Source organism: Mycteria americana, unplaced genomic scaffold, assembly GCF_035582795.1.
Source record: "Mycteria americana isolate JAX WOST 10 ecotype Jacksonville Zoo and Gardens unplaced genomic scaffold, USCA_MyAme_1.0 Scaffold_86, whole genome shotgun sequence".
NCBI classification, from domain to species: Eukaryota; Metazoa; Chordata; class Aves; order Ciconiiformes; family Ciconiidae; genus Mycteria; species Mycteria americana.
This window is the reverse complement of record NW_027445670.1, coordinates 241,448-263,558: the sequence shown is the minus strand read 5'-3', so window position 1 is coordinate 263,558 and position 22,111 is coordinate 241,448. Positions and strand designations below refer to the sequence as shown.

The following is a 22,111-nucleotide window of genomic DNA, read 5'->3' as shown; positions in this document are numbered from 1 at the left end:
AAGGGATGGATGGAGAGGTGGAGACAACTTGGGTGGATGGATGAAGGGAAGGACAAAGGGATGGATGGAGATGGCATGGAGATAGGTGGAGACAACTTGGATGAGTAGATGGATGGAGAGATGGATGGATGAAGGGATGGATGGAGAGATGGAGGGACACCATACGGGGGTATGGATGGATGGATGGAGAGATGGATGGATCAAGATATGGATGGATGGATGGATGGATGGATGAAGGGATGGATGGAGAGATGGAGGGACACCATATGGGGGTGATGGATGGATGGATGGAGAGATGGATGGATCAAGAGATGGATGGATGGATGGATGGATGGATGAAGGGATGGATGGACAGATGGAGGGACACCATACGGGGGTGATGGATGGATGGATGGATGGATGGATGGATGGATGGATGGAGAGATGGGTGGATGGAAGAATGGATGGAGGGACAACATACGGGGGTGATGGATGGATGGATGGATGGATGGATGGATGGAGAGATGGATGGATCAAGATATGGATGGATGGATGGATGAAGGGATGGATGGAGAGGTGGAGACAACTTGGGTGGATGGATGAAGGGAAGGACAAAGGGATGGATGGAGATGGCATGGAGATAGGTGGAGACAACTTGGATGAGTAGATGGATGGAGAGATGGATGGATGAAGGGATGGATGGAGAGATGGAGGGACACCATATGGGGATATGGATGGATGGATGGAGAGATGGATGGATCAAGAGATGGATGGATGGATGGATGGATGGAAGAAGGGATGGAGGGACACCATATGGTGGGATGGATGGATGGATGGATGGATGGAGACCACCGGACGAGGGGTGATGGAGACCACATGGCCACCACACGGACACCAGGGTCCATCCAACCCTGCCCATCCTCCTGCATTGGGAACACACCTTGGGCCGGGGGGCGTGGGGGGGTGGGGGTGGAGCCTCCTGGCCCCACCCCCTCACCTGACCCCACCCCTCCGCAGCAGCACCCCTTGCCAATCCGGCCTATCGGCTCCTGCTGGCCACCTACGCCCAGCCAATGGGAGGGCTCGCTCGGGCCCCACCTGATGGGGCTAAGCCAATCAATACAGACGGTAAGGGGGGGGGGGGGAGGGGGAGATGGGGAGCCCCGCCTCCAACCCACCTTGGCCCCACCCTCACCCATGACTGGCCCTGCCCCCTTGGGGGAAGCCCCTCCCCCTTTGGGTGAAGCCCCGCCTCCTGCTGGTGTAACCCCTCCCTTGCTGAAGCCCCACCCCTTTCCTGAAGCCCCACCTCCTCTTGCTGAAGCTCCTCCTCTTTTGGCCTACCCCCCTGCTGTAGCCCTGCCCCCTCCTGGGTCGACTCCTCCCCCTCTGTGTTTTAGCTCCTCCCCTCGTTATAGCCCCTCCTCCTCTTGCCACAGCCCCGCCCCCTCTTGCTATAGCCCCACCCCTTCCAGTGCCCACCCCTCCTGCTGTAGCCCCTCCCCTTTTGGTGAAGCCCTGCCCCCTTGGAGAAGCCCCACCCCCTGGGTGGTTCCCTGCCCCTCCCACTCTAGCCCCGCCCCCACTGACACCCCTCCCCCGCAGGTGCGGCAGAGCCCGAGGGGGGGGCGGGGGCCTATGCGGAGGCTGATGTCACCGGAGGCTCCGCCTATGCCGTGGCTGGCCCCGCCCCTGGCCCCGCCCCCAGCCCCGCCCTCCCCTCCTTCCCCCGCCGGCGCCTCCGCTTCCGTGAGAAGCTGGGGGAGGGGCAGTTTGGAGAGGTAAGCCCCACCCCCTCAACACAAGCTCCGCCCCTCGAGTGTTGGCCCCGCCCCCATGCATTCAGCCCCACCCCTGCTGTGAATGGTCACGCCCCCATTTCATGTGGCCCCTCCCACTCATGCCCTGCCCCGCCCTGTGGGCACAAGCCCCACCCATTTTTCATTGGCCCCGCCCCAGGTGCTGGCCCCTCCCTCTCACAGTCCCAACTCCGCCCCTTTTATACTGGCCCCACCCCTCATAGAAGCCCCACCCCTTCCATAAACTCCCTACGCAGGGAAGCCACACCCCTCATATAAACCACACCCCCACAGACCCTCTGCCCCATTAGCCCCACCCCCCTGACCCCCACCCAAGCCCCGCCCCTGAAGCTGAAACCACACCCCCATTCATTAAGCCCCGCCCCAAGGTGAAGCCATGCCCCTTGGGTCAACCCCCCCCCCCCGGTGGGGAAACCTAGCCCCGCCCCCCGGGATGGCTTAGCCCCGCCCCCCCGGGATGGCTTAGCCCCACCCCCGCGGTGTTTAGCCCCGCCCCCCGGGATGGCTTAGCCCCGCCCCGCGCTGAGGCCCCGCCCCCGGCAGGTGCTGCTGTGCGAGGTTGAGGACCCCCAGGCCCTGCCCCCCCTCTCCCGCCCCCCCGACCTGCCCCGAGGGCGCCCCCTGCTGGTCGCCGTCAAGGTCTTGCGCCCGGACGCTACCAAGAACGCCAGGTATGGGGGGGGGGGGGGGGTCGGGGGGGGGGGTGTGTGTGTGTGGGGGGGGGGGTTCACGAGGGGCGTGCGAGGCTGACGGGGGCGCAGGCGGGATTTCCTGCAGGAGGCGCGGACCCTGGGGCGCCTGCGGGACCCCAACATCGTGCGGCTGCTGGGGGTGTGCGCGGGGGCCGGCCCCCTCTGCATCATCACCGAGTACATGGAGCACGGCGACCTCCACCAGTTCCTGGGGGGGCCCCGCGGCCTCGCCCTCAGGTAGGCCACGCCCCCTTTCGAGCCACGCCCCTTCGAGCCCTTCCCTCCCTCCCCCCCTGCGAGCCCCTTAGGGTCCTGCCCCTTTAAGCCCAGCCCTTCCCCACCCCACTGCCCTTTGGCCCCGCCCATTGCCCCACAAGCTCCGCCCCACCCACAGGCTCTGCCCTGCCCACAAGCCACGCCCCTTGCTGTTTTGCCCACCCTCTTGCCTGTAGGCCCCACCCCTTTCTTGCAAGCCACGCCTCTCCCCTTCAGCCACACCCCTTCTCTTGGGAGCCCCGCCCCATTTCCATAAGCCCCCACCCCTTCTCCTGTAGCCCCGCCCCTTGCCCATGTAGCACCACCCCTTCCCCATCAGCCATGCCCCTTGCCAGGAAGCCACACCCCTCTCCCATTAAACCACACCCTTCCCTTTAACCCCACCCCTTCACCACAAGCCACACCCCTCAGAAACCACACCCCTTGTCCCTTCAGCCACACCCCTGCCCATAAGTCACACCCCCTTTAGCCACATCCTGCTCCCACAAGCCACACCCCTTGCCTAGAAGCCACACCCCTTCCCTTTGGCCCCACCCCTTCCTTTAAGCCCCACCCCTTCCTCTTCCACCCCAGGCCACCAGCCCTCCCTCCTTACCCCACCCCCCCTCAGCCCCTCCCCTACCCCACCCCCATGCCCCACCCCCTGACGCCCCACCCCTTAAGCCCCTCCCCTTCCTCTTTGGCCCCACCCTTCCTCTTCAGCCCCACCCCTTCCTCTTCCACCCCGGGCCCCCAGCTTCCCCCCACCCCTCCCTCAGCCCCTCCCCAACCCCACCCTCCCATGCTGCATCCCCTTAAGCCCCTCCCCTCTGACGCCCCACCCCCTTAAGCCCCTCCCCTTCCTCTTTGGCCCCACCCTTCCTCTTCAGCCCCACCCCTTCCTCTTCCACCCCGGGCCCCCAGCTTCCCCCCACCCCTCCCTCAGCCCCTCCCCAACCCCACCCTCCCATGCTGCACCCCCTTAAGCCCCTCCCCTATGGCGCCCCACCCCCTTAAGCCCCTCCCCTTCCTCTTTGGCCCCACCCTTCCTCTTCAGCCCCACCCCTTCCTCTTCCACCCCGGGCCCCCAGCTTCCCCTCACCCCTCCCTCAGCCCCTCCCCAACCCCACCCTCCCATGCTGCACCCCCTTAAGCCCCTCCCCTCTGACGCCCCACCCCCTTAAGCCCCTCCCCTCTGACGCCCCACCCCCTTAAGCCCCTCCCCTTCCTCTTTGGCCCCACCCTTCCTCTTCAGCCCCACCCCTTCCTCTTCCACCCCGGGCCCCCAGCTTCCCCCCACCCCTCCCTCAGCCCCTCCCCAACCCCACCCTCCCACGCCCCACCCCCCCGACGCCCCACCCCTTTAAGCCCCGCCCCCTCTGACGCCCCGCCCCCTCCCCCAGCCTGGCCACCCTGCTGCACGTGGGGGCTCAGATCGCCTCGGGGATGCGGTTCCTGGCGGGCTTGAACTTCGTCCACCGCGACCTGGCCACCCGCAACTGCCTGGTGGGGGAGGGCTTCACGGTCAAGGTGGCCGATTTCGGCATGAGCCGGCACCTCTACGCCGCCGATTATTACCGGGTCCGGGGCCGGGCCCTGCTGCCCATCCGCTGGATGGCCTGGGAGTGCATCCTCATGGTAAAGCAGGAGAGGGGCGGGGCTAAAAGGGAGGGGAGGGGCTAAAGGGAGGGGGGGAGGGGTAAGGTAGCAAGGGGCAGAGCTCAGGGGATTTGGGGTGGGGAAGGGGAATTGGGGCAGAACTGGGTGGAGTTCGGCAGGGGGGGTTGGGGATATTGGAGGGGGATTTGGGCAGAATTGGGCAGAGTTAAGGGGATTTGGGGTGGAAAAAGGGAACTGAGGCAGAGCTGGGCAGAGTTAAGGGGGTTTGGGGGCACCGGGGGCAGATTTGGGCAAGAATGGGCAGAGTTAAGGGGATTTGGGGGTGTAGGGGGGGGATTCGGGCAGAGCTGGGCAGAGTTATGGGGATTTGGGGGCACCGGGGGCAGATTTGGGCAAGAATGGGCAGAGTTAAGGGGATTTGGGGGTGTATGGGGGGATTCGGGCAGAGCTGGGCAGAGTTAAGGGGGTTTGGGGGCACCGGGGGCAGATTTGGGCAAGAATGGGCAGAGTTAAGGGGATTTGGGGGTGTATGGGGGGATTCGGGCAGAACTGGGCAGAGTTAAGGGGGTTTGGGGGCACCGGGGGCAGATTTGGGCAAGAATGGGCAGAGTTAAGGGGATTTGGGGGCATTCGAGGGAGATTTGGGCAGAATTGGGCAGAGTTAAGGGGCTTTGGGGTGGGGAAAGGGAACTGGGGCAGAATTGGGTGGATTTAAGGGGATTTGGGGACGGGGGGTGGGATTTGGGCAGGACTGGGCAGAATTGAGGGGATTTGGCGGCATGGGGGGATTTGGGCAGAATTGGGCAGAGTTAAGGGGATTTGGGGGTGTTTGAGGGGAATTGGGGCAGAATTGGGCAGAGTTAAGGGGATTTGGGGGTGTTTGAGGGGAATTGGGGCAGAATTGGGCAGAGTTAAGGGGATTTGGGGATGTTTGAGGGGACTTGGGGCAGAGCTGGGCAGAGTTAAGGGGGTTTGGGGGCACCGGGGGCAGATTTGGGCAAGAATGGGCAGAGTTAAGGGGATTTGGGGGTGTATGGGGGGATTCGGGCAGAGCTGGGCAGAGTTAAGGGGGTTTGGGGGCACCGGGGGCAGATTTGGGCAAGAACGGGCAGAGTTAAGGGGATTTGGGGGTGTAGGGGGGGATTCGGGCAGAGCTGGGCAGAGTTATGGGGATTTGGGGGCACCGGGGGCAGATTTGGGCAAGAATGGGCAGAGTTAAGGGGATTTGGGGGTGTAGGGGGGGATTCGGGCAGAGCTGGGCAGAGTTAAGGGGGTTTGGGGTGGAAGAAGGGAACTGAGGCAGAACGAGGTGGAGTTAAGGGGATTTGGGGGTGCATGGGGGGATTTGGGCAGAATTGGGCAGAGTTAAGGGGGTTTGGGGTGGGGAAAGGGAACTGGGGCAGAATTGGGTGGATATAAGGGGATTTGGGGACGGGGGGTGGGATTTGGGCAGAATTGGGCAAAATTAAGGGGATTTGGCGGCATGGGGGGATTTGGGAAGAATTGGGCAGAGTTAAGGGGATTTGGGCAGAATTGGGCAGAGTTAAGGGGATTTGGGGGTTGGAAAAGGAAATTGGGGCAGAATTGGGCAGAGTTAAGGGGAATTTGGGCAGAATTGGGCAGAGTTAAGGGGATTTGGGGATGTTTGAGGGGAATTGGGGCAGAATTGGGCAGAGTTAAGGGGATTTGGGGGTCGGAAAAGGAAATTTGGGCAGAATTGGGCAGAGTTAAGGGGATTTGAGGAAGTTTGAGGGGAATTGGGGCAGAATTGGGCAGAGTTAAGGGGATTTGGGCAGAATTGGGCAGAGTTAAGGGGATTTGGGCAGAATTGGGCAGTTAAGGGGATTTGGGGGTGTTTGAGGGGAATTGGGGCAGAATTGGGCAGAGTTAAGGGGATTTGGGGATGTTTGAGGGGAATTGGGGCAGAACTGGGCAGAGTTAAGGAAATTTGGGCAGAATTGGGCAGAGTTAAGGGGATTTGGGGATGTTTGAGGGGAATTGGGGCAGAATTGGGCAGAGTTAAGGAAATTTGGGCAGAATTGGGCAGAGTTAAGAAGATTTGGGGATGTTTGAGGGGAATTGGGGCAGAATTGGGCAGAGTTAAGGGGAATTTGGGCAGAATTGGGCAGAGTTAAGGGGATTTGGGGATTGGAAAAGGAAATTTGGGCAGAATTGGGCAGAGTTAAGGGGATTTGGGGATGTTTGAGGGGAATTGGGGCAGAATCGGGCAGAGTTAAGGGGATTTGGGCAGAATTGGGCAGAGTTCAGGGGCTTTGGGGACATTCGAGGGGGATTTGGGCAGAATTGGGCAGAGTTAAGGGGATTTGAGGAAGTTTGAGGGGAATTGGGGCAGAATTTGGCAGAATTAAGGGGATTTGGGCAGAATTGGGCAGAATTAAGGGGATTTGGGCGGAACTGGGCAGAGTTAAGGGGATTTGGGGATGTTTGAGGGGAATTGGGGCAGAATTGGGCAGAGTTAAGGGGATTTGGGGGTCGGACAAGGAAATTGGGGCAGAATTGGGCAGAGTTAAGGGGATTTGGGGATGTTTGAGGGGAATTGGGGCAGAATTGGGCAGAGTTAAGGGGATTTGGGGGATGTTTGAGGGGAATTTGGGAAGAATTGGGCAGAGTTAAGGGGAATTTGGGCAGAATTGGGCAGAGTTAAGGGGATTTGGGCGGAACTGGGCAGAGTTAAGGGGATTTGGGGGTGTTTGAGGGGAATTGGGGCAGTATTGGGCAGAGTTAAGGGGATTTGAGGAAGTTTGAGGGGAATTGGGGCAGAATTGGGCAGAGTTAAGGGGATTTGGGCAGAACTGGGCAGAGTTAAGGGGATTTGGGGTGAATTGGGCAGAGTTAAGGGGATTTGGGGTGAATTGGGCAGAGTTAAGGGGATTTGGGCAGAATTGGGCAGAGTTAAGGGGATTTGGGCAGAATTGGGCAGAGTTAAGGGGATTTGGGGGTCAGAAAAGGAAATTGGGGCAGAATTGGGCAGAGTTAAGGGGAATTTGAGGAAGTTTGAGGGGAATTTGGGCAGAATTGGGAAGAGTTAAGGGGATTTGGGCGGAATTGGGCAGAGTTAAGGGGATTTGGGGGTTGGAAAAGAAAATTGGGGCAGAATTGGGCAGAGTTAAGGGGATTTGGGGATGTTTGAGGGGGATTTGGGCAGAATCGGGCAGAGTTAAGGGGATTTGGGCGGAATTGGGCAGAGTTAAGGGGATTTGGGCAGAATTGGGCAGAGTTAAGGGGATTTGGGGGTGTTTGAGGGGAATTGGGGCAGAATCGGGCAGAGTTAAGGGGACTGGGGCATCAGCATGGGGATAGGTTGGCTAGGGGTAGGCGGGGCCTGCATGGGCGTGTCCGGGGGGGGTGGCGTGGGGGTGGGGCGTGTCCATGCTAGTCCCCGCCCCCACGCAGGGCACCTTCACGCCAGCCAGCGACGCCTGGGCTTTTGGGGTGACGCTGTGGGAGGTGCTGACGCGGTGCCGCGAGCAGCCCTACGGGCGCCTGAGCGACGAGCAGGTCATCGCCAACGCCGGGCACCACTTCCGCGCCCAGGGCCGCCAGGTGGGCACTGGGAGGGACTGGGAGGGGGCTGGGGGGCACTGGGAGGGACTAGGAGGCACTGGGAGGGACTGGGAGGGACTGGGAGGGGGCTGGGGGGCACTGGGAGGGACTAGGAGGCACTGGGAGGGACTGGGAGGGGGCTGGGGGGCACTGGGAGGGACTAGGAGGCACTGGGAGGGACTGGGAGGGGGCTGGGGGGCACTGGGAGGGACTAGGAGGCACTGGGAGGGACTGGGAGGGGGCTGGGGGGCACTGGGAGGGACTAGGAGGCACTGGGAGGGACTGGGAGGGGGCTGGGGGGCACTGGGAGGGACTAGGAGGCACTGGGAGGGACTGGGAGGGGGCTGGGGGGCACTGGGAGGGACTAGGAGGCACTGGGAGGGACTGGGAGGGGGCTGGGGGGCACTGGGAGGGACTAGGAGGCACTGGGAGGGACTGGGAGGGGGCTGGGGGGCACTGGGAGGGACTAGGAGGCACTGGGAGGGACTGGGAGGGACTGGGAGGGGGCTGGGGGGCACTGGGAGGGACTAGGAGGCACTGGGAGGGACTGGGAGGGGGCTGGGGGGCACTGGGAGGGACTAGGAGGCACTGGGAGGGACTGGGAGGGGGCTGGGGGGCACTGGGAGGGACTAGGAGGCACTGGGAGGGACTGGGAGGGACTGGGAGGGGGCTGGGGGGCACTGGGAGGGACTAGGAGGCACTGGGAGGGACTGGGAGGGGGCTGGGGGGCACTGGGAGGGACTAGGAGGCACTGGGAGGGACTGGGAGGGGGCTGGGGGGCACTGGGAGGGACTAGGAGGCACTGGGAGGGACTGGGAGGGGGCTGGGGGGCACTGGGAGGGACTAGGAGGCACTGGGAGGGACTGGGAGGGGGCTGGGGGGCACTGAGTGGGACTGGGAGGCACTGGGAGGGGGCTAGGGGGTAATGGGAGGCACTGGGAGGGGGCTGGGGGGTACTGGGAGGCACTGGGAGGGGGGCTGGGGAGCACTGGAAGGGGGCTGGGGGGATGCTGGGGTTGCTGGGAGGCACCAGGTAGCACTGGGAGGGACTGGGAGGCACTGGGAGGGGACTGGGGGGCACTGGGAGGGACTGAGAGGCACTGGGGGGCACTGGGAGGGGGGTGGGGGGCACGGAGAGGGACTGGGAGGCACTGGGAGGGGGCTAGGGGGTAATGGGAGGCACTGGGAGGGGGCTGGGGGGTACTGGGAGGCACTGGGAGGGGGGCTGGGGAGCACTGGAAGGGGGCTGGGGGGATGCTGGGGTTGCTGGGAGGCACCAGGTAGCACTGGGAGGGACTGGGAGGCACTGGGAGGGGACTGGGGGGCACTGGGAGGGACTGAGAGGCACTGGGGGGCACTGGGAGGGGGGTGGGGGGCACGGAGAGGGACTGGGAGGCACTGGGAGGGGGCTAGGGGGTAATGGGAGGCACTGGGAGGGGGCTGGGGGGTACTGGGAGGCACTGGGAGGGGGGCTGGGGAGCACTGGAAGGGGGCTGGGGGGATGCTGGGGTTGCTGGGAGGCACCAGGTAGCACTGGGAGGGACTGGGAGGCACTGGGAGGGGACTGGGGGGCACTGGGAGGGACTGAGAGGCACTGGGGGGCACTGGGAGGGGGGTGGGGGGCACGGAGAGGGACTGGGAGGCACTGGGAGGGGGCTAGGGGGTAATGGGAGGCACTGGGAGGGGGCTGGGGGGTACTGGGAGGCACTGGGAGGGGGGCTGGGGAGCACTGGAAGGGGGCTGGGGGGATGCTGGGGTTGCTGGGAGGCACCAGGTAGCACTGGGAGGGACTGGGAGGCACTGGGAGGGGACTGGGGGGCACTGGGAGGGACTGAGAGGCACTGGGGGGCACTGGGAGGGGGGTGGGGGGCACGGAGAGGGACTGGGAGGCACTGGGAGGGGACTGGGGGCACTGGGAGGTGGCTGGGGGCATGCTGGGGGTCTCTGGGAGGCACTGGAGGGCACTCGGAGGGACTGGGAGGGCACTGGGAGGGGGCTGGGGACTACTGGGAGGGACTGGAGAGGACACAGAGGGGGACTTGGGGGTACTGGGAGGACACTGAGAAGGGACTGGGGAGCACTGGGAGGGACTGGGAGGAGGCTGGGGGGATGCTGGAATTGCTGGGAGTCACTGGGGAGCACTCGGAGGGACTGGGAGGACACTGATAGGGACTTGGGGATACTGGGAGGAACTGGGAGGGGACTGGGGAGTACTGGGAGGGGGCTGGGGGGCACTGGGAGGCACTGGGAGGGACTGGGAGGGGGCTGGGGGGCACTGGGAGGGACTAGGAGGCACTGGGAGGGACTGGGAGGGGGCTGGGGGGCACTGAGTGGGACTGGGAGGCACTGGGAGGGGGCTAGGGGGTAATGGGAGGCACTGGGAGGGGGCTGGGGGGTACTGGGAGGCACTGGGAGGGGGGCTGGGGAGCACTGGAAGGGGGCTGGGGGGATGCTGGGGTTGCTGGGAGGCACCAGGTAGCACTGGGAGGGACTGGGAGGCACTGGGAGGGGACTGGGGGGCACTGGGAGGGACTGACAGGCACTGGGGGGCACTGGAAGGGGACTGGGGGCACTGGGAGGTGGCTGGGGGCATGCTGGGGGTCTCTGGGAGGCACTGGAGGGCACTCGGAGGGACTGGGAGGGCACTGGGAGGGGGCTGGGGACTACTGGGAGGGACTGGAGAGGACACAGAGGGGGACTTGGGGGTACTGGGAGGACACTGAGAAGGGACTGGAGAGCACTGGGAGGGACTGGGAGGAGGCTGGGGGGATGCTGGCGTTGCTGGGAGTCACTGGGGAGCACTCGGAGGGACTGGGAGGACACTGATAGGGACTTGGGGATACTGGGAGGAACTGGGAGGGGACTGGGGAGTACTGGGAGGGGACTGGGGGGCACTGGGAGGCACTGGGAGGGACTGGGAGGACCCCGAGTGTCCCCAGGAGAACCTGCTGTGCCCCTCTAGGTGCCCAGTTACCCCCAAGCTGCTCCCAGTTACCCCCAGTACTCCCAGTCACTCCATCACTCCCAGTTACCCCAGTACTCCCAGTTATCCCCAGTACTCCCAGTTACTCCCGTCATGCTCAGTTATCCCCCCGTTGCTCCCAACTAACCCAGTTACTCCCAGTTACCCCCAGTACTCCCAGTCACTCCATCACTCCCAGTCATTCCACTACTCCCAGTTACCCCCATTACTCCCAGTTACTCCCATCACTCCCGGTCACCCCCAGTTACCCCCAGTTACTCCCATTACTCCCAGTTACTCCCAGTCACCCCCAGTTACTCCCAGTTACCCCCATTACTCCCAGTTACTCCCAGTCACCCCCAGTTACTCCCAGTTACCCCCATTACTCCCAGTTACTCCCAGTCACCCCCAGTTACTCCCATCATTCCTGGTCACCCCCAGTTACTCCCAGTCACCCCATTACTCCCAGTTACTCCCACTACTCCCAGATACCCCCAGTAGTCCCAGTTATGCCCATTACTCCCTGTTGCCCCAGTTACTCCCAGTTACTCCCATCACTCCCGGTCACCCCCAGTTACTCCCAGTTACTCCCACTACTCCCAGTTACCCCCAGTTACTCCCAGTTGCTCCCACTACTCCCAGTTACTCCCCTCAGTCCCTGTCACCCCCGGTTACTTCCAGTTACCCCTGTTACCCCCAGTTACTCCCAGTTACCCCCATTACTCCCGATCACCCCCAGTTACTCCCAGTTACCCCTGTTACTCCCAGTAACCCCCATTACTCCCGGTCACCCCCAGTTTCTCCCAGTTACCCCCATTACTCCCAGTCAACCCCATTACTCCCAGTTACTCCCAGTTAGTACTCCCAGTTCCCCCCATTACTCCCAGTCCTCCCAGTCCCCCCCATCACTCCCAGTTCCGCCCAGTACTCCCAGTTCCCCCCATCACTCCCAGTCCTCACAGTTCCCCTCATCACTCCCAGTTCCCCCCAGTCCTCCCAGTCCCCCCCATCACTCCCAGTTCCCCCCAGTACTCCCAGTTACTCCCAGTTACTCCCAGTTACTCCAATCCATCCCAGTCACTCACAGTTACTCCCAGTCACCCCAATCACTCCCAGTTCCCCCCAGTACTCCCAGTTCCCCCCATTACTCCCAGTCCTCCCAGGCCCCCCCTCACTCCCAGTTCCCCCCATTACTCCCAGTCCTCCCAGCCCCCCCCATCACTCCCAGTTCCCCCCAGTACTCCCAGTTCCCCCCATCACTCCCAGTCCTCCCAGTCCCCCCTATCACTCCCAGTTCCCCCCAGTACTCCCAGTACTCCCAGTCCCTCCCATCACTCCCAGTTCCCACCAGTACTCCCAGTTCCCCCCAGTACTCCCAGTTCCCCCCAGTCCCCCCATCACTCCCAGTCACCCCCATCACTCCCAGTTCCCCCCAGTACTCCCAGTTCCCCCCAGTACTCCCAGTCCTCCCAGTTCCCCCCATCACTCCCAGTTCCCCCCAGTACTCCCATCACTCCCAGTCCCCCCCATCACTCCCAGTTCCCCCCATTACTCCCAGTCCTCCCAGGCCCCCCCTCACTCCCAGTTCCCCCCATTACTCCCAGTCCTCCCAGCCCCCCCCATCACTCCCAGTTCCCCCCAGTACTCCCAGTTCCCCCCATCACTCCCAGTCCTCCCAGTCCCCCCTATCACTCCCAGTTCCCCCCAGTACTCCCAGTACTCCCAGTCCCTCCCATCACTCCCAGTTCCCACCAGTACTCCCAGTTCCCCCCAGTACTCCCAGTTCCCCCCAGTCCCCCCCATCACTCCCAGTCACCCCCATCACTCCCAGTTCCCCCCAGTACTCCCAGTCCTCCCAGTCCCCCCCATCACTCCCAGTTCCCCCCAGTACTCCCAGTTCCCCCCAGTACTCCCAGTACTCCCAGTTCCCCCCATCACTCCCAGTTCCCCCCAGTACTCCCAGTCCTCCCAGTCCCCCCATCACTCCCAGTCCCCCCCATCACTCCCAGTCCCCCCCATCACTCCCAGTTCCCCCCATTACTCCCAGTCCTCCCAGTCCCCCCCATCACTCCCAGTTCCCCCCATTACTCCCAGTCCTCCCAGTCCCCCCCATCACTCCCAGTTCCCCCCATTACTCCCAGTCCTCCCAGTTCCCCCCATCACTCCCATCACTCCCAGTTCCCCCCAGTACTCCCAGTTCCCCCCATCACTCCCAGTCCTCCCAGTTCCCCCCATCACTCCCATCACTCCCAGTTCCCCCCAGTCCTCCCAGTTCCCCCCATCACTCCCAGTCCCCCCCATCACTCCCAGTTCCCCCCATTACTCCCAGTCCTCCCAGTCCCCCCCATCACTCCCAGTTCCCCCCATTAGTCCCAGTCCTCCCAGTCCCCCCATCACTCCCAGTCCTCCCAGTTCCCCCCATCACTCCCATCACTCCCAGTTCCCCCCATCACTCCCAGTTCCCCCCAGTACTCCCAGTCCCCCCCATCACTCCCAGTCCCCCCCATCACTCCCAGTTCCCCCCAGTCCTCCCAGTTGCCCCTGACGCCGTGCCCCCCCCAGGAGTACCTGCCCTGCCCCCCGGGCTGCCCGGCGGCGCTGCACGGGGTGATGCTGCGCTGCTGGTCCCGCGACGCCGCCGACCGCCCGTCCTTCGGCCTCCTGCACCGCCTGCTGCGCGACCGCACCGGCCTCACCTGAGCCGCCGCCTCCTCCTCCTCCTCCTCCTCCTCCTCTTCCTCCCCCCAGCATCCTTCCTCCCTCCTTCAGCCTCCCTCTTCATCCTCCTCCTCATTGGCATCGTCCGTCATCCTTCCTCCTCCTCATCCTCCGTCGTCCTCCTTGTCCTCCTCATTCTCATGCTCCTCCTCCTCCTTCATCCTCCTCCTCCTCCTCCTCCTCCTCTTCCTCCCCCCCAGCATCCTTCCTCCCTCCTTCAGCCTCCCTCTTCATCCTCCTCCTCCTCCTCATTGGCATCGTCCGTCATCCTTCCTCCTCCTCATCCTCCGTCGTCCTCCTTGTCCTCCTCATTCTCATGCTCCTCCTCCTCCTTCATCCTCCTCCTCCTCCTCCTCCTCCTCCTCCTCTTCCTCCCCCCCAGCATCCTTCCTCCCTCCTTCAGCCTCCCTCTTCATCCTCCTCCTCATTGGCATCGCCCGTCATCCTTCCTCCTCCTCATCCTCCGTCGTCCTCCTCGTTCTCATGCTCCTCCTCCTCCTTCATCCTCCTCCTTCATCGTCTTCCTCATCCTCCTCGTTCTCGTCCTCCTCCTCCTCCTGCTTCATCCTCCTCCTCCTTCATCCTCCTCCTCTTCCTTCATCCTCCTCCTCCTCCTCCTCCTCCTCTTCCTCCCCCCCAGCACCCTTCCTCCCTCCTTCAGCCTCCCTCTTCATCCTCCTCCTCCTCCTCATTGGCATCGTCCGTCATCCTTCCTCCTCCTCATCCTCCGTCGTCCTCCTCGTTCTCATGCTCCTCCTCCTCCTTCATCCTCCTCCTTCATCGTCTTCCTCATCCTCCTCGTTCTCGTCCTCCTCCTCCTTCATCCTCCTCCTCCTTCATCTTCCTCCTCCTCCTTCATCCTCCTCCTCCTCCTCCTCCTCCTCCTCCTCCTCTTCCTCCCCCCCAGCATCCTTCCTCCCTCCTTCAGCCTCCCTCTTCATCCTCCTCCTCATTGGCATCATCCATCATCCTTCCTCCTCCTCATCCTCCGTCGTCCTCCTTGTCCTCCTCATTCTCATGCTCCTCCTCCTCCTTCATCCTCCTCCTCCTCCTCCTCCTCCTCCTCCTCTTCCTCCCCCCCAGCATCCTTCCTCCCTCCTTCAGCCTCCCTCTTCATCCTCCTCCTCCTCCTCATTGGCATCGTCCGTCATCCTTCCTCCTCCTCATCCTCCGTCGTCCTCCTCCTCCTTCATCTTCCTCCTCCTTCATCTTCCTCCTCCTTCATCCTCCTCCTCCTCCTCCATCCTCCTCCTCCTTCATCCTCCTCCTTCATCCTCCTCCTCCTTCATCCTCCTCCTCCTTCATCCTCCTCCTCCTTCATCTTCCTCCTCCTCCTTCATCCTCCTCCTCCTTCATCTTCCTCCTCCTTCATCCTCCTCCTCCTCCTCCATCCTCCTCCTCCTTCATCCTCCTCCTTCATCCTCCTCCTCCTTCATCCTCCTCCTCCTTCATCCTCCTCCTCCTTCATCCTCCTCCTCCTCCTTCATCCTCCTCCTCCTTCATCTTCCTCCTCCTTCATCCTCCTCCTCCTCCTTCATCGTCTTCCTCCTCCTCCTCATTCTCATCCTCCTCCTCCTTCATCCTCCTCCTCCTTCATCCTCCTCCTCCTCCTCCTCGTTCTCCTCCTCTTCCTCCTCCTCTTTCATCCTCCTCCTCCTTCATTGTCTTCTTCATCCTCCTCATTCTCCCCCTCCTCCTCCTCCTTCATCCTCCTCCTCCTTCATCCTCCTCCTCCTCCTTCATCCTCCTCCTCCTTCATCCTCCTCCTCCTTCATCCTCCTCCTCCTTCATCCTCCTCCTTCATCCTCCTCCTCCTTCTCCACCTCCTTCTCCTTCATCTTCCTCGCCATCACCCTCATTCTTCATCCTCCTTCATCTTCCTCCTCCCCTCTCCTCCCACATCTTCCTCTTCACCCAACACTGGAAGCACCCAACACTACTGACATGGGACCCCCCGGACCCCTGGGACCCCCCCTGACCTATGGGTGCCCCCCCGACCCCTGGGACCCCCCCGACCCCTGGGACCACCCAGAACTCTGGGACCCCCCAAGATCTACGGGTGCCCCCCCAGATCTATGGGTGCCCCCCTGACCCCTGGGACCCCCCAGACCCCTGGGACCCCCCCAGACCCCTGGGAACCCCCAGATCTATGGGTGCCCCCCAGACCCCCGGGACCACCCAGACCCCTGGGACCCCCCCGACCCCTGGGACCACCCAGACCCCTGGGACCCACCCAGACCTATGGGTGCCCCCCCAGATCTATGGGTGCCCCCCCAGACCTATGGGTGCCCCCTAGACCCCCTGGGACACCCCAGATCCCTGGGACCCCCCCAGATCTATGGGTGCTCCCCAGACCCCTGGGACCCCCCCGACCCCTGGGACCACCCAGACCCCTAGGACCCCCCCAGACCTATGGGTGCCCCCCCAGATCTATGGGTGCCCCCTAGACCCCCTGGGACCACCCAGACCCCTGGGACCCCCCCAGACCTATGGGTGCCCCCCCAGATCTATGGGTGCCCCCCAGACCCCTGGGACACCCCAGATCTATGGGTGCCCCCCAGACTCCTGGGACCCCCCCGACCCCTGGGACCTACCCAGACCTATGGGTGCCCCCCAGACCCCTGGAACCCATCCACACCTCTGGGTGCCCCCCAGACCCCTGGGACCCTCCCAGATCTATGGGTGCCACCCCAGATACCTGGGTGTCGTCCCCCCCCCGCACCCATCTCCACTCAACACCCTCATTCCTCATTAGCGGGGGGCTAATTAGCGACGGGGGCAGTGGGGGAGGGGCGGGGGCCGGGGCGGGGGAGGGGCTGTAAATATTTGGTGCCGAAACGGAGATTTTTACACTAATATATAGAGGGTTTTGGGGTGGTTCGTGTCCGTCTCGTCTGCGTCAGGGTGCTCGGACCCCTGCGTCACCCATTGGGTGCCCGGACGCCTGGGTCCCCTCCAGGGTGCCCGGATGCCAGGGTCCCCCCCCCGGTGCCCCTGGGTCCCCCACTTGGGTGTCCGGACGCCTGGGTCCCCCCTCGGTGCTTGGACCCCAGGGTCACCCCTGGGGTGCCCGGATGCCTGGGTCCCCCCCTTGGGTGTCCAAATGCCTGGGTGCCCCCTTGGGTGCCCAGACATGTGGGTCAGCCCTTGGGTGCCTGGACTCATGGGTGTGTCCCCCCCCCCCGGTGCTTGGACCCCAGGGTCACCCCTGGGGTGCCCGGATGCCTGGGTCCCCTCCAGGGTGCTCGGAGCCCTGGGACCCCCTTGGGTGCTCAGACCCTTGGGACCCCCTTGGGTGCCCGAATGCCTGGGTCCCCCCTCGGTGCTCAGACCCCTGGGTGCCCCCTTGGGTGCCCATACGCCTGGGTCCCCCCCTTTGGGTGCCCAAACACCTGGGTCCCCCCTTGGATGCCCAAACACCTGGGTCTCCTCCAGGGTGCTCGGACCCCTGGGTGCCCCCTTGGTGCCCGTACGCCTGGGTCCCCCACTTTGGGTGCTCAAACACCTGGGTCCCCTCCAGGGTGCTCGGACCCCTGGGTCCCCCCTTGGGTGCTCAAACACCTGGGTCCCCCCTTGGGTGCCCGAATGCCTGGGTCCCCCCTCGGTGCTCGGACCCCTGGGTGCCCCCTCAGTGCCCAAACACCTGGGTCCCCCCCTTTGGGTGCTCAAACACCTGGGTCCCCCCTCGGGTGCCCGAATGCCTGGGTCCCCCCTCGGTGCTCGGACCCCTGGGACCCCCTTGGGTGCCCGAATGCCTGGGTCCCCCCTCGGTGTTCAGACCCCTGGGTGCCCCCTTGGGTGCCCGTACGCCTGAGTCCCCCCCTTTGGGTGCCCAAACACCTGGGTCCCCCCTCGGTGCTCGGACCCCTGGGTGCCCCCTTGGGTGCCCAAACACCTGGGTCCCCCCTTGGGTGCCCAAACACCTGGGTCCCCCCTTGGGTGCCCGAATGCCTGGGTCCCCCCTCGGTGCTCGGACCCCTGGGTGCCCCCTTGGTGCCCGTACGCCTGGGTCCCCCCCCTTTGGGTGCCCAAACACCTGGGTCCCCCCTTGGGTGCCCGGACCCCTGGGTCCCCCCCTTGGGTGCCCAAACACCTGGGTCCCCTCCAGGGTGCCCGGACGCCTGTGTCCCCTCCAGGGTGGCATCAGGGTGACCTGTGGGTCGACGCATGGGTGACCCCAGGCGCGCGGGGCTGCCCCCACCCTTATTCTCTGACGCACGAGCCACCCACCCACCCCAAGGAGCCGGGGGGGCACCCAGGCATCCGGAAAGGGCACCCAGGCCACCGGGCCTTGGGGATTTTCCCAGCTCGGCGAAGCGGGTGATTCCTGGAAGGGTTGGGAACCGGTGGCACCCAGTGTCACCCTGACCCCTGTGTCCCCATAGGGGTGCCTGGACGTTTGGGTGCCCTGGGAGGTGAGGGGGGGGGGAGATGATTCCCCCCCCCCCCTTTTTTTTTTTTTTGGGGGGGTGTCTGGCATAAGGTGGGGTGTCCGGATAGTTGGGTCCTCTCTGCCCATCCCCCGCCCCCTTTGGGATGTGGAAAAGCAGAGAATGACGCAAACACCCCTCCCCCCACCCCTCCCACCCCCCCCCACCCATGACTCAGGGCTTAGGAACCCAAGCGTCCGCCCCACCCCCCCACCCCCCCTCCGCTCAGTAGGGGACCCAGACGTTTGGGTGTCTCATCCTATAGGTCCCCCAGGGAGATCCAGACATCTGGGTGTCTCATCCTATAGGTCCCCCTCCCTCCAGGGAACCCAGATGTCTGGGTGTCCCCCCCCCCCACCCACCCTATAGACCCCCCCCCCACCCCAAAAAGGGGCCCCAGGCGCCGCGCACGAATCTGAGCCCGGTTGTGCAACGTGGGAAAATCCGTGGCGTGACACACGTGTAACGGGGGGGGGAGGCAGGAAGCTATAGGGGCTATAGGGGAAGGGGGGCTGCAGGGGGGTTTGGGTGGGGTTAGGCAGGAGGTCAATGCACAGCGAACCCCTCTTTGTGCCTTCCCATTCCTATACACCCCCTAAACAGCCCCTATATACCCATATATGCTCCTATGCACTGCCATAACGCCTTATATATCCCCTACACGGTCACAAATCCCCATACAACCCCATATGCACCTTTATGTCCAAGTGTTTCCCCATATGCTCCTATATACCCCCATACACTCCTATATACCCCCATGCACCCCCAAACTCCCCTATAGCCTACTGTACCCCTCCATACACCCCCTACATTCATTTACATACCCCCATAGACCAGTATACACCCCATATACCCCCATACCCCTCTATACACCCCCATACAGCCCTATGCATCCCCATACACCCCTATGCATCCCCATACACCCCTATAGACCCCCCTGAACCCCCTCTACAGCCTCTGTACACCTCTGTGGGCTCCTCTAGACCGTACACCCCCTATATAGCCCCTATACAAGCCCTAAAGACACTATAGACCTCCCTTAAAGATCCTAAGGACCCCTACAGACCTCCATACACACTCTATAGCCCCCTACAGCCACCCATACACCCTCTCTATAGTCCCCTGAACCCCTCCATGCAACCCCTGTAGTACAACCCCTATAGCCCCCCTCATACACTCTCTATAGTCCCCTACAGCTCCCTTTCACCCCAGACAACCCCTATAGCCCCCTATACCCCTCCATGCAACCCCTGTAGCCCCCATACACCCCCTATAGCCCCCTATACCTCTCCACACAACCCCTGTAGCCCCCAATACACCCCCTATAGCCCCCCTCATACACTCTCTATAGTCCCCTACAGCTCCCTATCGCTCCGTACAACCCCTATAGCCCCTATACCCCTCCATGCAACCCCTGTAGCCCCCATACACCCCCTATAGCCCCCTATACCTCTCCACACAACCCCTGTAGTCCCCAATACACCCCCTATAGCCCCCCTCATACACTCTATAGTCCCCTACAGCCCCCTATCGCTCCGTACAACCCCTATAGCTCCCTATACCCCTCCACGCAACCCCTGTAGCCCCCAATACACCCCCTATAGCCCCCCTCATACACTCTCTATAGTCCCCTACAGCTCCCTATCGCTCCGTACAACCCCTATAGCCCCTATACCCCTCCATGCAACCCCTGTAGCCCCCATACACCCCCTATAGTCCCCTATACCCCCCATACACCCCCTATAGCCCCCTATACCTCTCCACGCAACCCCTGTAGCCCCCAATACACCCCCTATAACCCCTCTCATACACTCTCTATAGTCCCCTACAGCTCCCTATCGCTCCGTACCACCCCTATAGCCCCTATACCCCTCCATGCAACCCCTGTAGCCCCCATACACCCCCTATAGCCCCCCGTAGCCCCCCTGTCGCCACTATACGGCCCCCCCTAGCCCCCTGCCCAACTCCCCTAGCCCCCTATAGACCATTATATACCCCTATGGCTCCCATACGCCACCTATAGCCCCCTACGGACCCCTATAGCACTCCATATACCCCCCAGCCCCCCTATACATCCCTAGAGCCCCCCCCAGGGCGGGCGGGCGGGGCATCGCTGCGAGACCACACCCCTCCCCTCGTGTGTCAGCCAATAGAAATCGCCGGGGGGCGTGCCCCTGCCCTCAAGGGGGCGGGGCGTCGCCGCCGCCATAAGAGCAACGTCGTGGGCGCCGCCGCCATTTTGCGAGATGACGATGACCATGGCGGCGGCGGCGGCAACAACGACGACGTGTCCGGGCCGGGGTTGGGGCCACCCTCAGGGGTTCCCCGGTGGGGTCACCCCTTCTCCACCCCAACATTTCACCTTCGAACCCCCGGTAGGGCCCAGCGACCCCCCAAAGCCCCGCCGCCGGCACCGCCGCGTTCTCTACCCGCCTGCTGTGAGTACCGGAGGCCTGGATTCCCCCCCCGCCCCGCGTTGGGCGGGTGTGTGTGTGTAAAGAGGCGGGGGGGGGGGGGGGGTCCCTTCCCCGGATGCCTGGGTCCCTTTCCCCGGATGCCTGGGTCCCCTGGGGCGGGCAGGATGAGGCCCATTTCCCGGAGGTGGGGGGTGAGTCACTTCCCCCCCCCCCGCCTCCTGCCTGACTCACCTCTACCTGGTGCCTGGGGGTGAATCTCCCCTTCTTCCCCCTCCCCCGGGGTAGTATTTGCCCCGGGGAGGGGGTTATTTGCCCCGGGGAGGGGGTTATTTGCCCGGGGAGGGGGGCAGTTTGCCCCGGGAGGGGGTTATTTGCCCCGGGTTGGGGGGGTAATTACCTTTGTGGAAGCTAAGCAGGGTCGGAGGGGTTTTGCCCTTGGATGGGTTCCCTAAGCCTGATCAGGGGGAGTTATTTGCCCCAGGGGTGGGGAGTATTTGCCCCAGGGGTGTGTGTGGTGGGGTATTTGTCTCAGGCAGGTCAGTTCTTACCCTATTTTTTTGCTCCCCTCCCCAGGTGCGGCGGCCGCCCCCCACAGAGGAGCCGAGTGCGGCGAAGCGGCTCCTGGTGCTGCTTTTGGCTGTGGTGAGTGCCCAGGTGTACAGTGCGCCCGGGGACGTGACGCCCGAGGTGGCTGCGACACCCGTGGTGACACCCGAGGTGGCTGCGACACCCGTGGTGACACCCGAGACACCCGTGGTGACACCCGAAACACCCGCAACGCCTGCTGTGACATCCCTGCCTGGGCACGGAGCGCTGCTCAGAACTGCTGTGATACCCGTGGGGACAACGTGGACACCCAATGGGACGCTGGTGGGGACACCAGCAGCACCCATGGGGACATCCATGGGTGCCTCCTGTCCCCGTCTGCTGCTGTCACCTGCCCTGCGGCCCCACAGCTGCACGGCTGGAGGCACTGCCCGCTGAGGGGCACCCGCGACTCTCACCCTGGTCTTAGGGTGGCACTCAAGACTGTCACCTCGGCCTTGGGGTGGCACCCAGCACCCCACTGTGCCCATCACCATGGCCTCAGGGCTGTGCTCAACACGCTGGACTGGTAGCTGTGCCTATTGTAGTGGCTGCAGGGTGGCACCACGCACCCATGGGTGCCCCTCACCTCAGCCTTGCGGTGGCCCATCACCCTGGCCTTAGGGCTCTGACAGCACCCATGGGTGCCCCTCCCTATGCACTTTGAGAGGCATTCAGCACCCATGGGTACCCCTACCTCACCTTCAGGGCTGCTTTTAGCACCCATGGGTGCCTCTCATCCAACCTCGGGGCTGCTCACCTCATCCCCCTCCCCCTCCGACAGTATTTATTTATTGTATTTGTATTTATTTCGCAGTTATTTAATGGAGGGTTATTTAAGTTTTTTTTTAATTGGGGGTTATTTAATGTGATTTTGGGGTATTTAATAATTGCTGTTATTTAACACGAGTCACTGCTGGGTCTTTATTGGAGCGTCACGTGGTCGCGGCCCCGGGGGGAGCCCTTGAAATCCCCCCAAACCCCCCAGAGCCCTTCTGCAATCCCCGCTGCCTGCAATCCCCGCTGCCTGCAATCCCCGCTGCCTGCACCTTGCTGTGCTGGGGGTTCT

The 22,111-nt window shown here is 63.2% G+C and overlaps 3 protein-coding genes across 7 annotated transcripts in view; 2 read left to right on the top strand and 1 right to left on the bottom strand.

The window, feature by feature from the left end:
• Positions 1 to 13,676, top strand: part of DDR1 (discoidin domain receptor tyrosine kinase 1) — a 30,986-nt gene extending 17,310 nt beyond the window's left edge. For 2 of the 4 annotated variants that reach the window (XM_075490625.1, XM_075490628.1), the window contains 7 exons: positions 997 to 1,107; positions 1,585 to 1,760; positions 2,343 to 2,470; positions 2,561 to 2,728; positions 4,150 to 4,384; positions 7,781 to 7,930; positions 13,455 to 13,676. In XM_075490625.1, the coding sequence (XP_075346740.1) occupies positions 997 to 1,107; positions 1,585 to 1,760; positions 2,343 to 2,470; positions 2,561 to 2,728; positions 4,150 to 4,384; positions 7,781 to 7,930; positions 13,455 to 13,592 (1,106 nt within the window). In that variant the 3' untranslated portion in view covers positions 13,593 to 13,676. Of the gene's footprint in view, positions 1 to 996; positions 1,108 to 1,584; positions 1,761 to 2,342; positions 2,471 to 2,560; positions 2,729 to 4,149; positions 4,385 to 7,780; positions 7,931 to 13,454 lie in introns of those variants that run through there. The other 2 variants (XM_075490626.1, XM_075490627.1) reach the window with 2 other exon arrangements.
• Positions 5,302 to 22,111, bottom strand: part of SH3BP5L (SH3 binding domain protein 5 like) — a 60,550-nt gene continuing 43,740 nt past the window's right edge. Inside the window, exon 7 of the mRNA XM_075490649.1 lies at positions 5,302 to 5,312. The gene's annotated coding sequence lies outside the window, so the exon portion shown is untranslated. The remainder of the gene's footprint in view (positions 5,313 to 22,111) is intronic.
• Positions 20,284 to 21,951, top strand: IER3 (immediate early response 3). 2 transcript variants are annotated; one of them, XM_075490620.1, is made up of 3 exons: positions 20,284 to 20,478; positions 21,031 to 21,174; positions 21,205 to 21,951. In XM_075490620.1, the coding sequence occupies exons 1-3, from the start codon at positions 20,287 to 20,289 to the stop codon at positions 21,439 to 21,441; spliced, it is 573 nt and encodes a 190-aa protein (XP_075346735.1). In that variant the 5' UTR covers positions 20,284 to 20,286; the 3' UTR covers positions 21,442 to 21,951. The 2 variants fall into 2 exon arrangements, with proteins under 2 accessions (XP_075346735.1, XP_075346734.1); XM_075490619.1 differs by having other exon boundaries at positions 21,031 to 21,951.

Bases quoted from the DNA above. Each gene is read 5' to 3' on its own strand.
- IER3 (XM_075490619.1), top strand. From the start codon at position 20,287: ATGACGATGACCATGGCGGCGGCGGCGGCAACAACGACGACGTGTCCG. The intron at 20,479-21,030 runs GTGAGTACCGGA...TCCCCTCCCCAG, and splicing joins GCGTTCTCTACCCGCCTGCT to GTGCGGCGGCCGCCCCCCAC.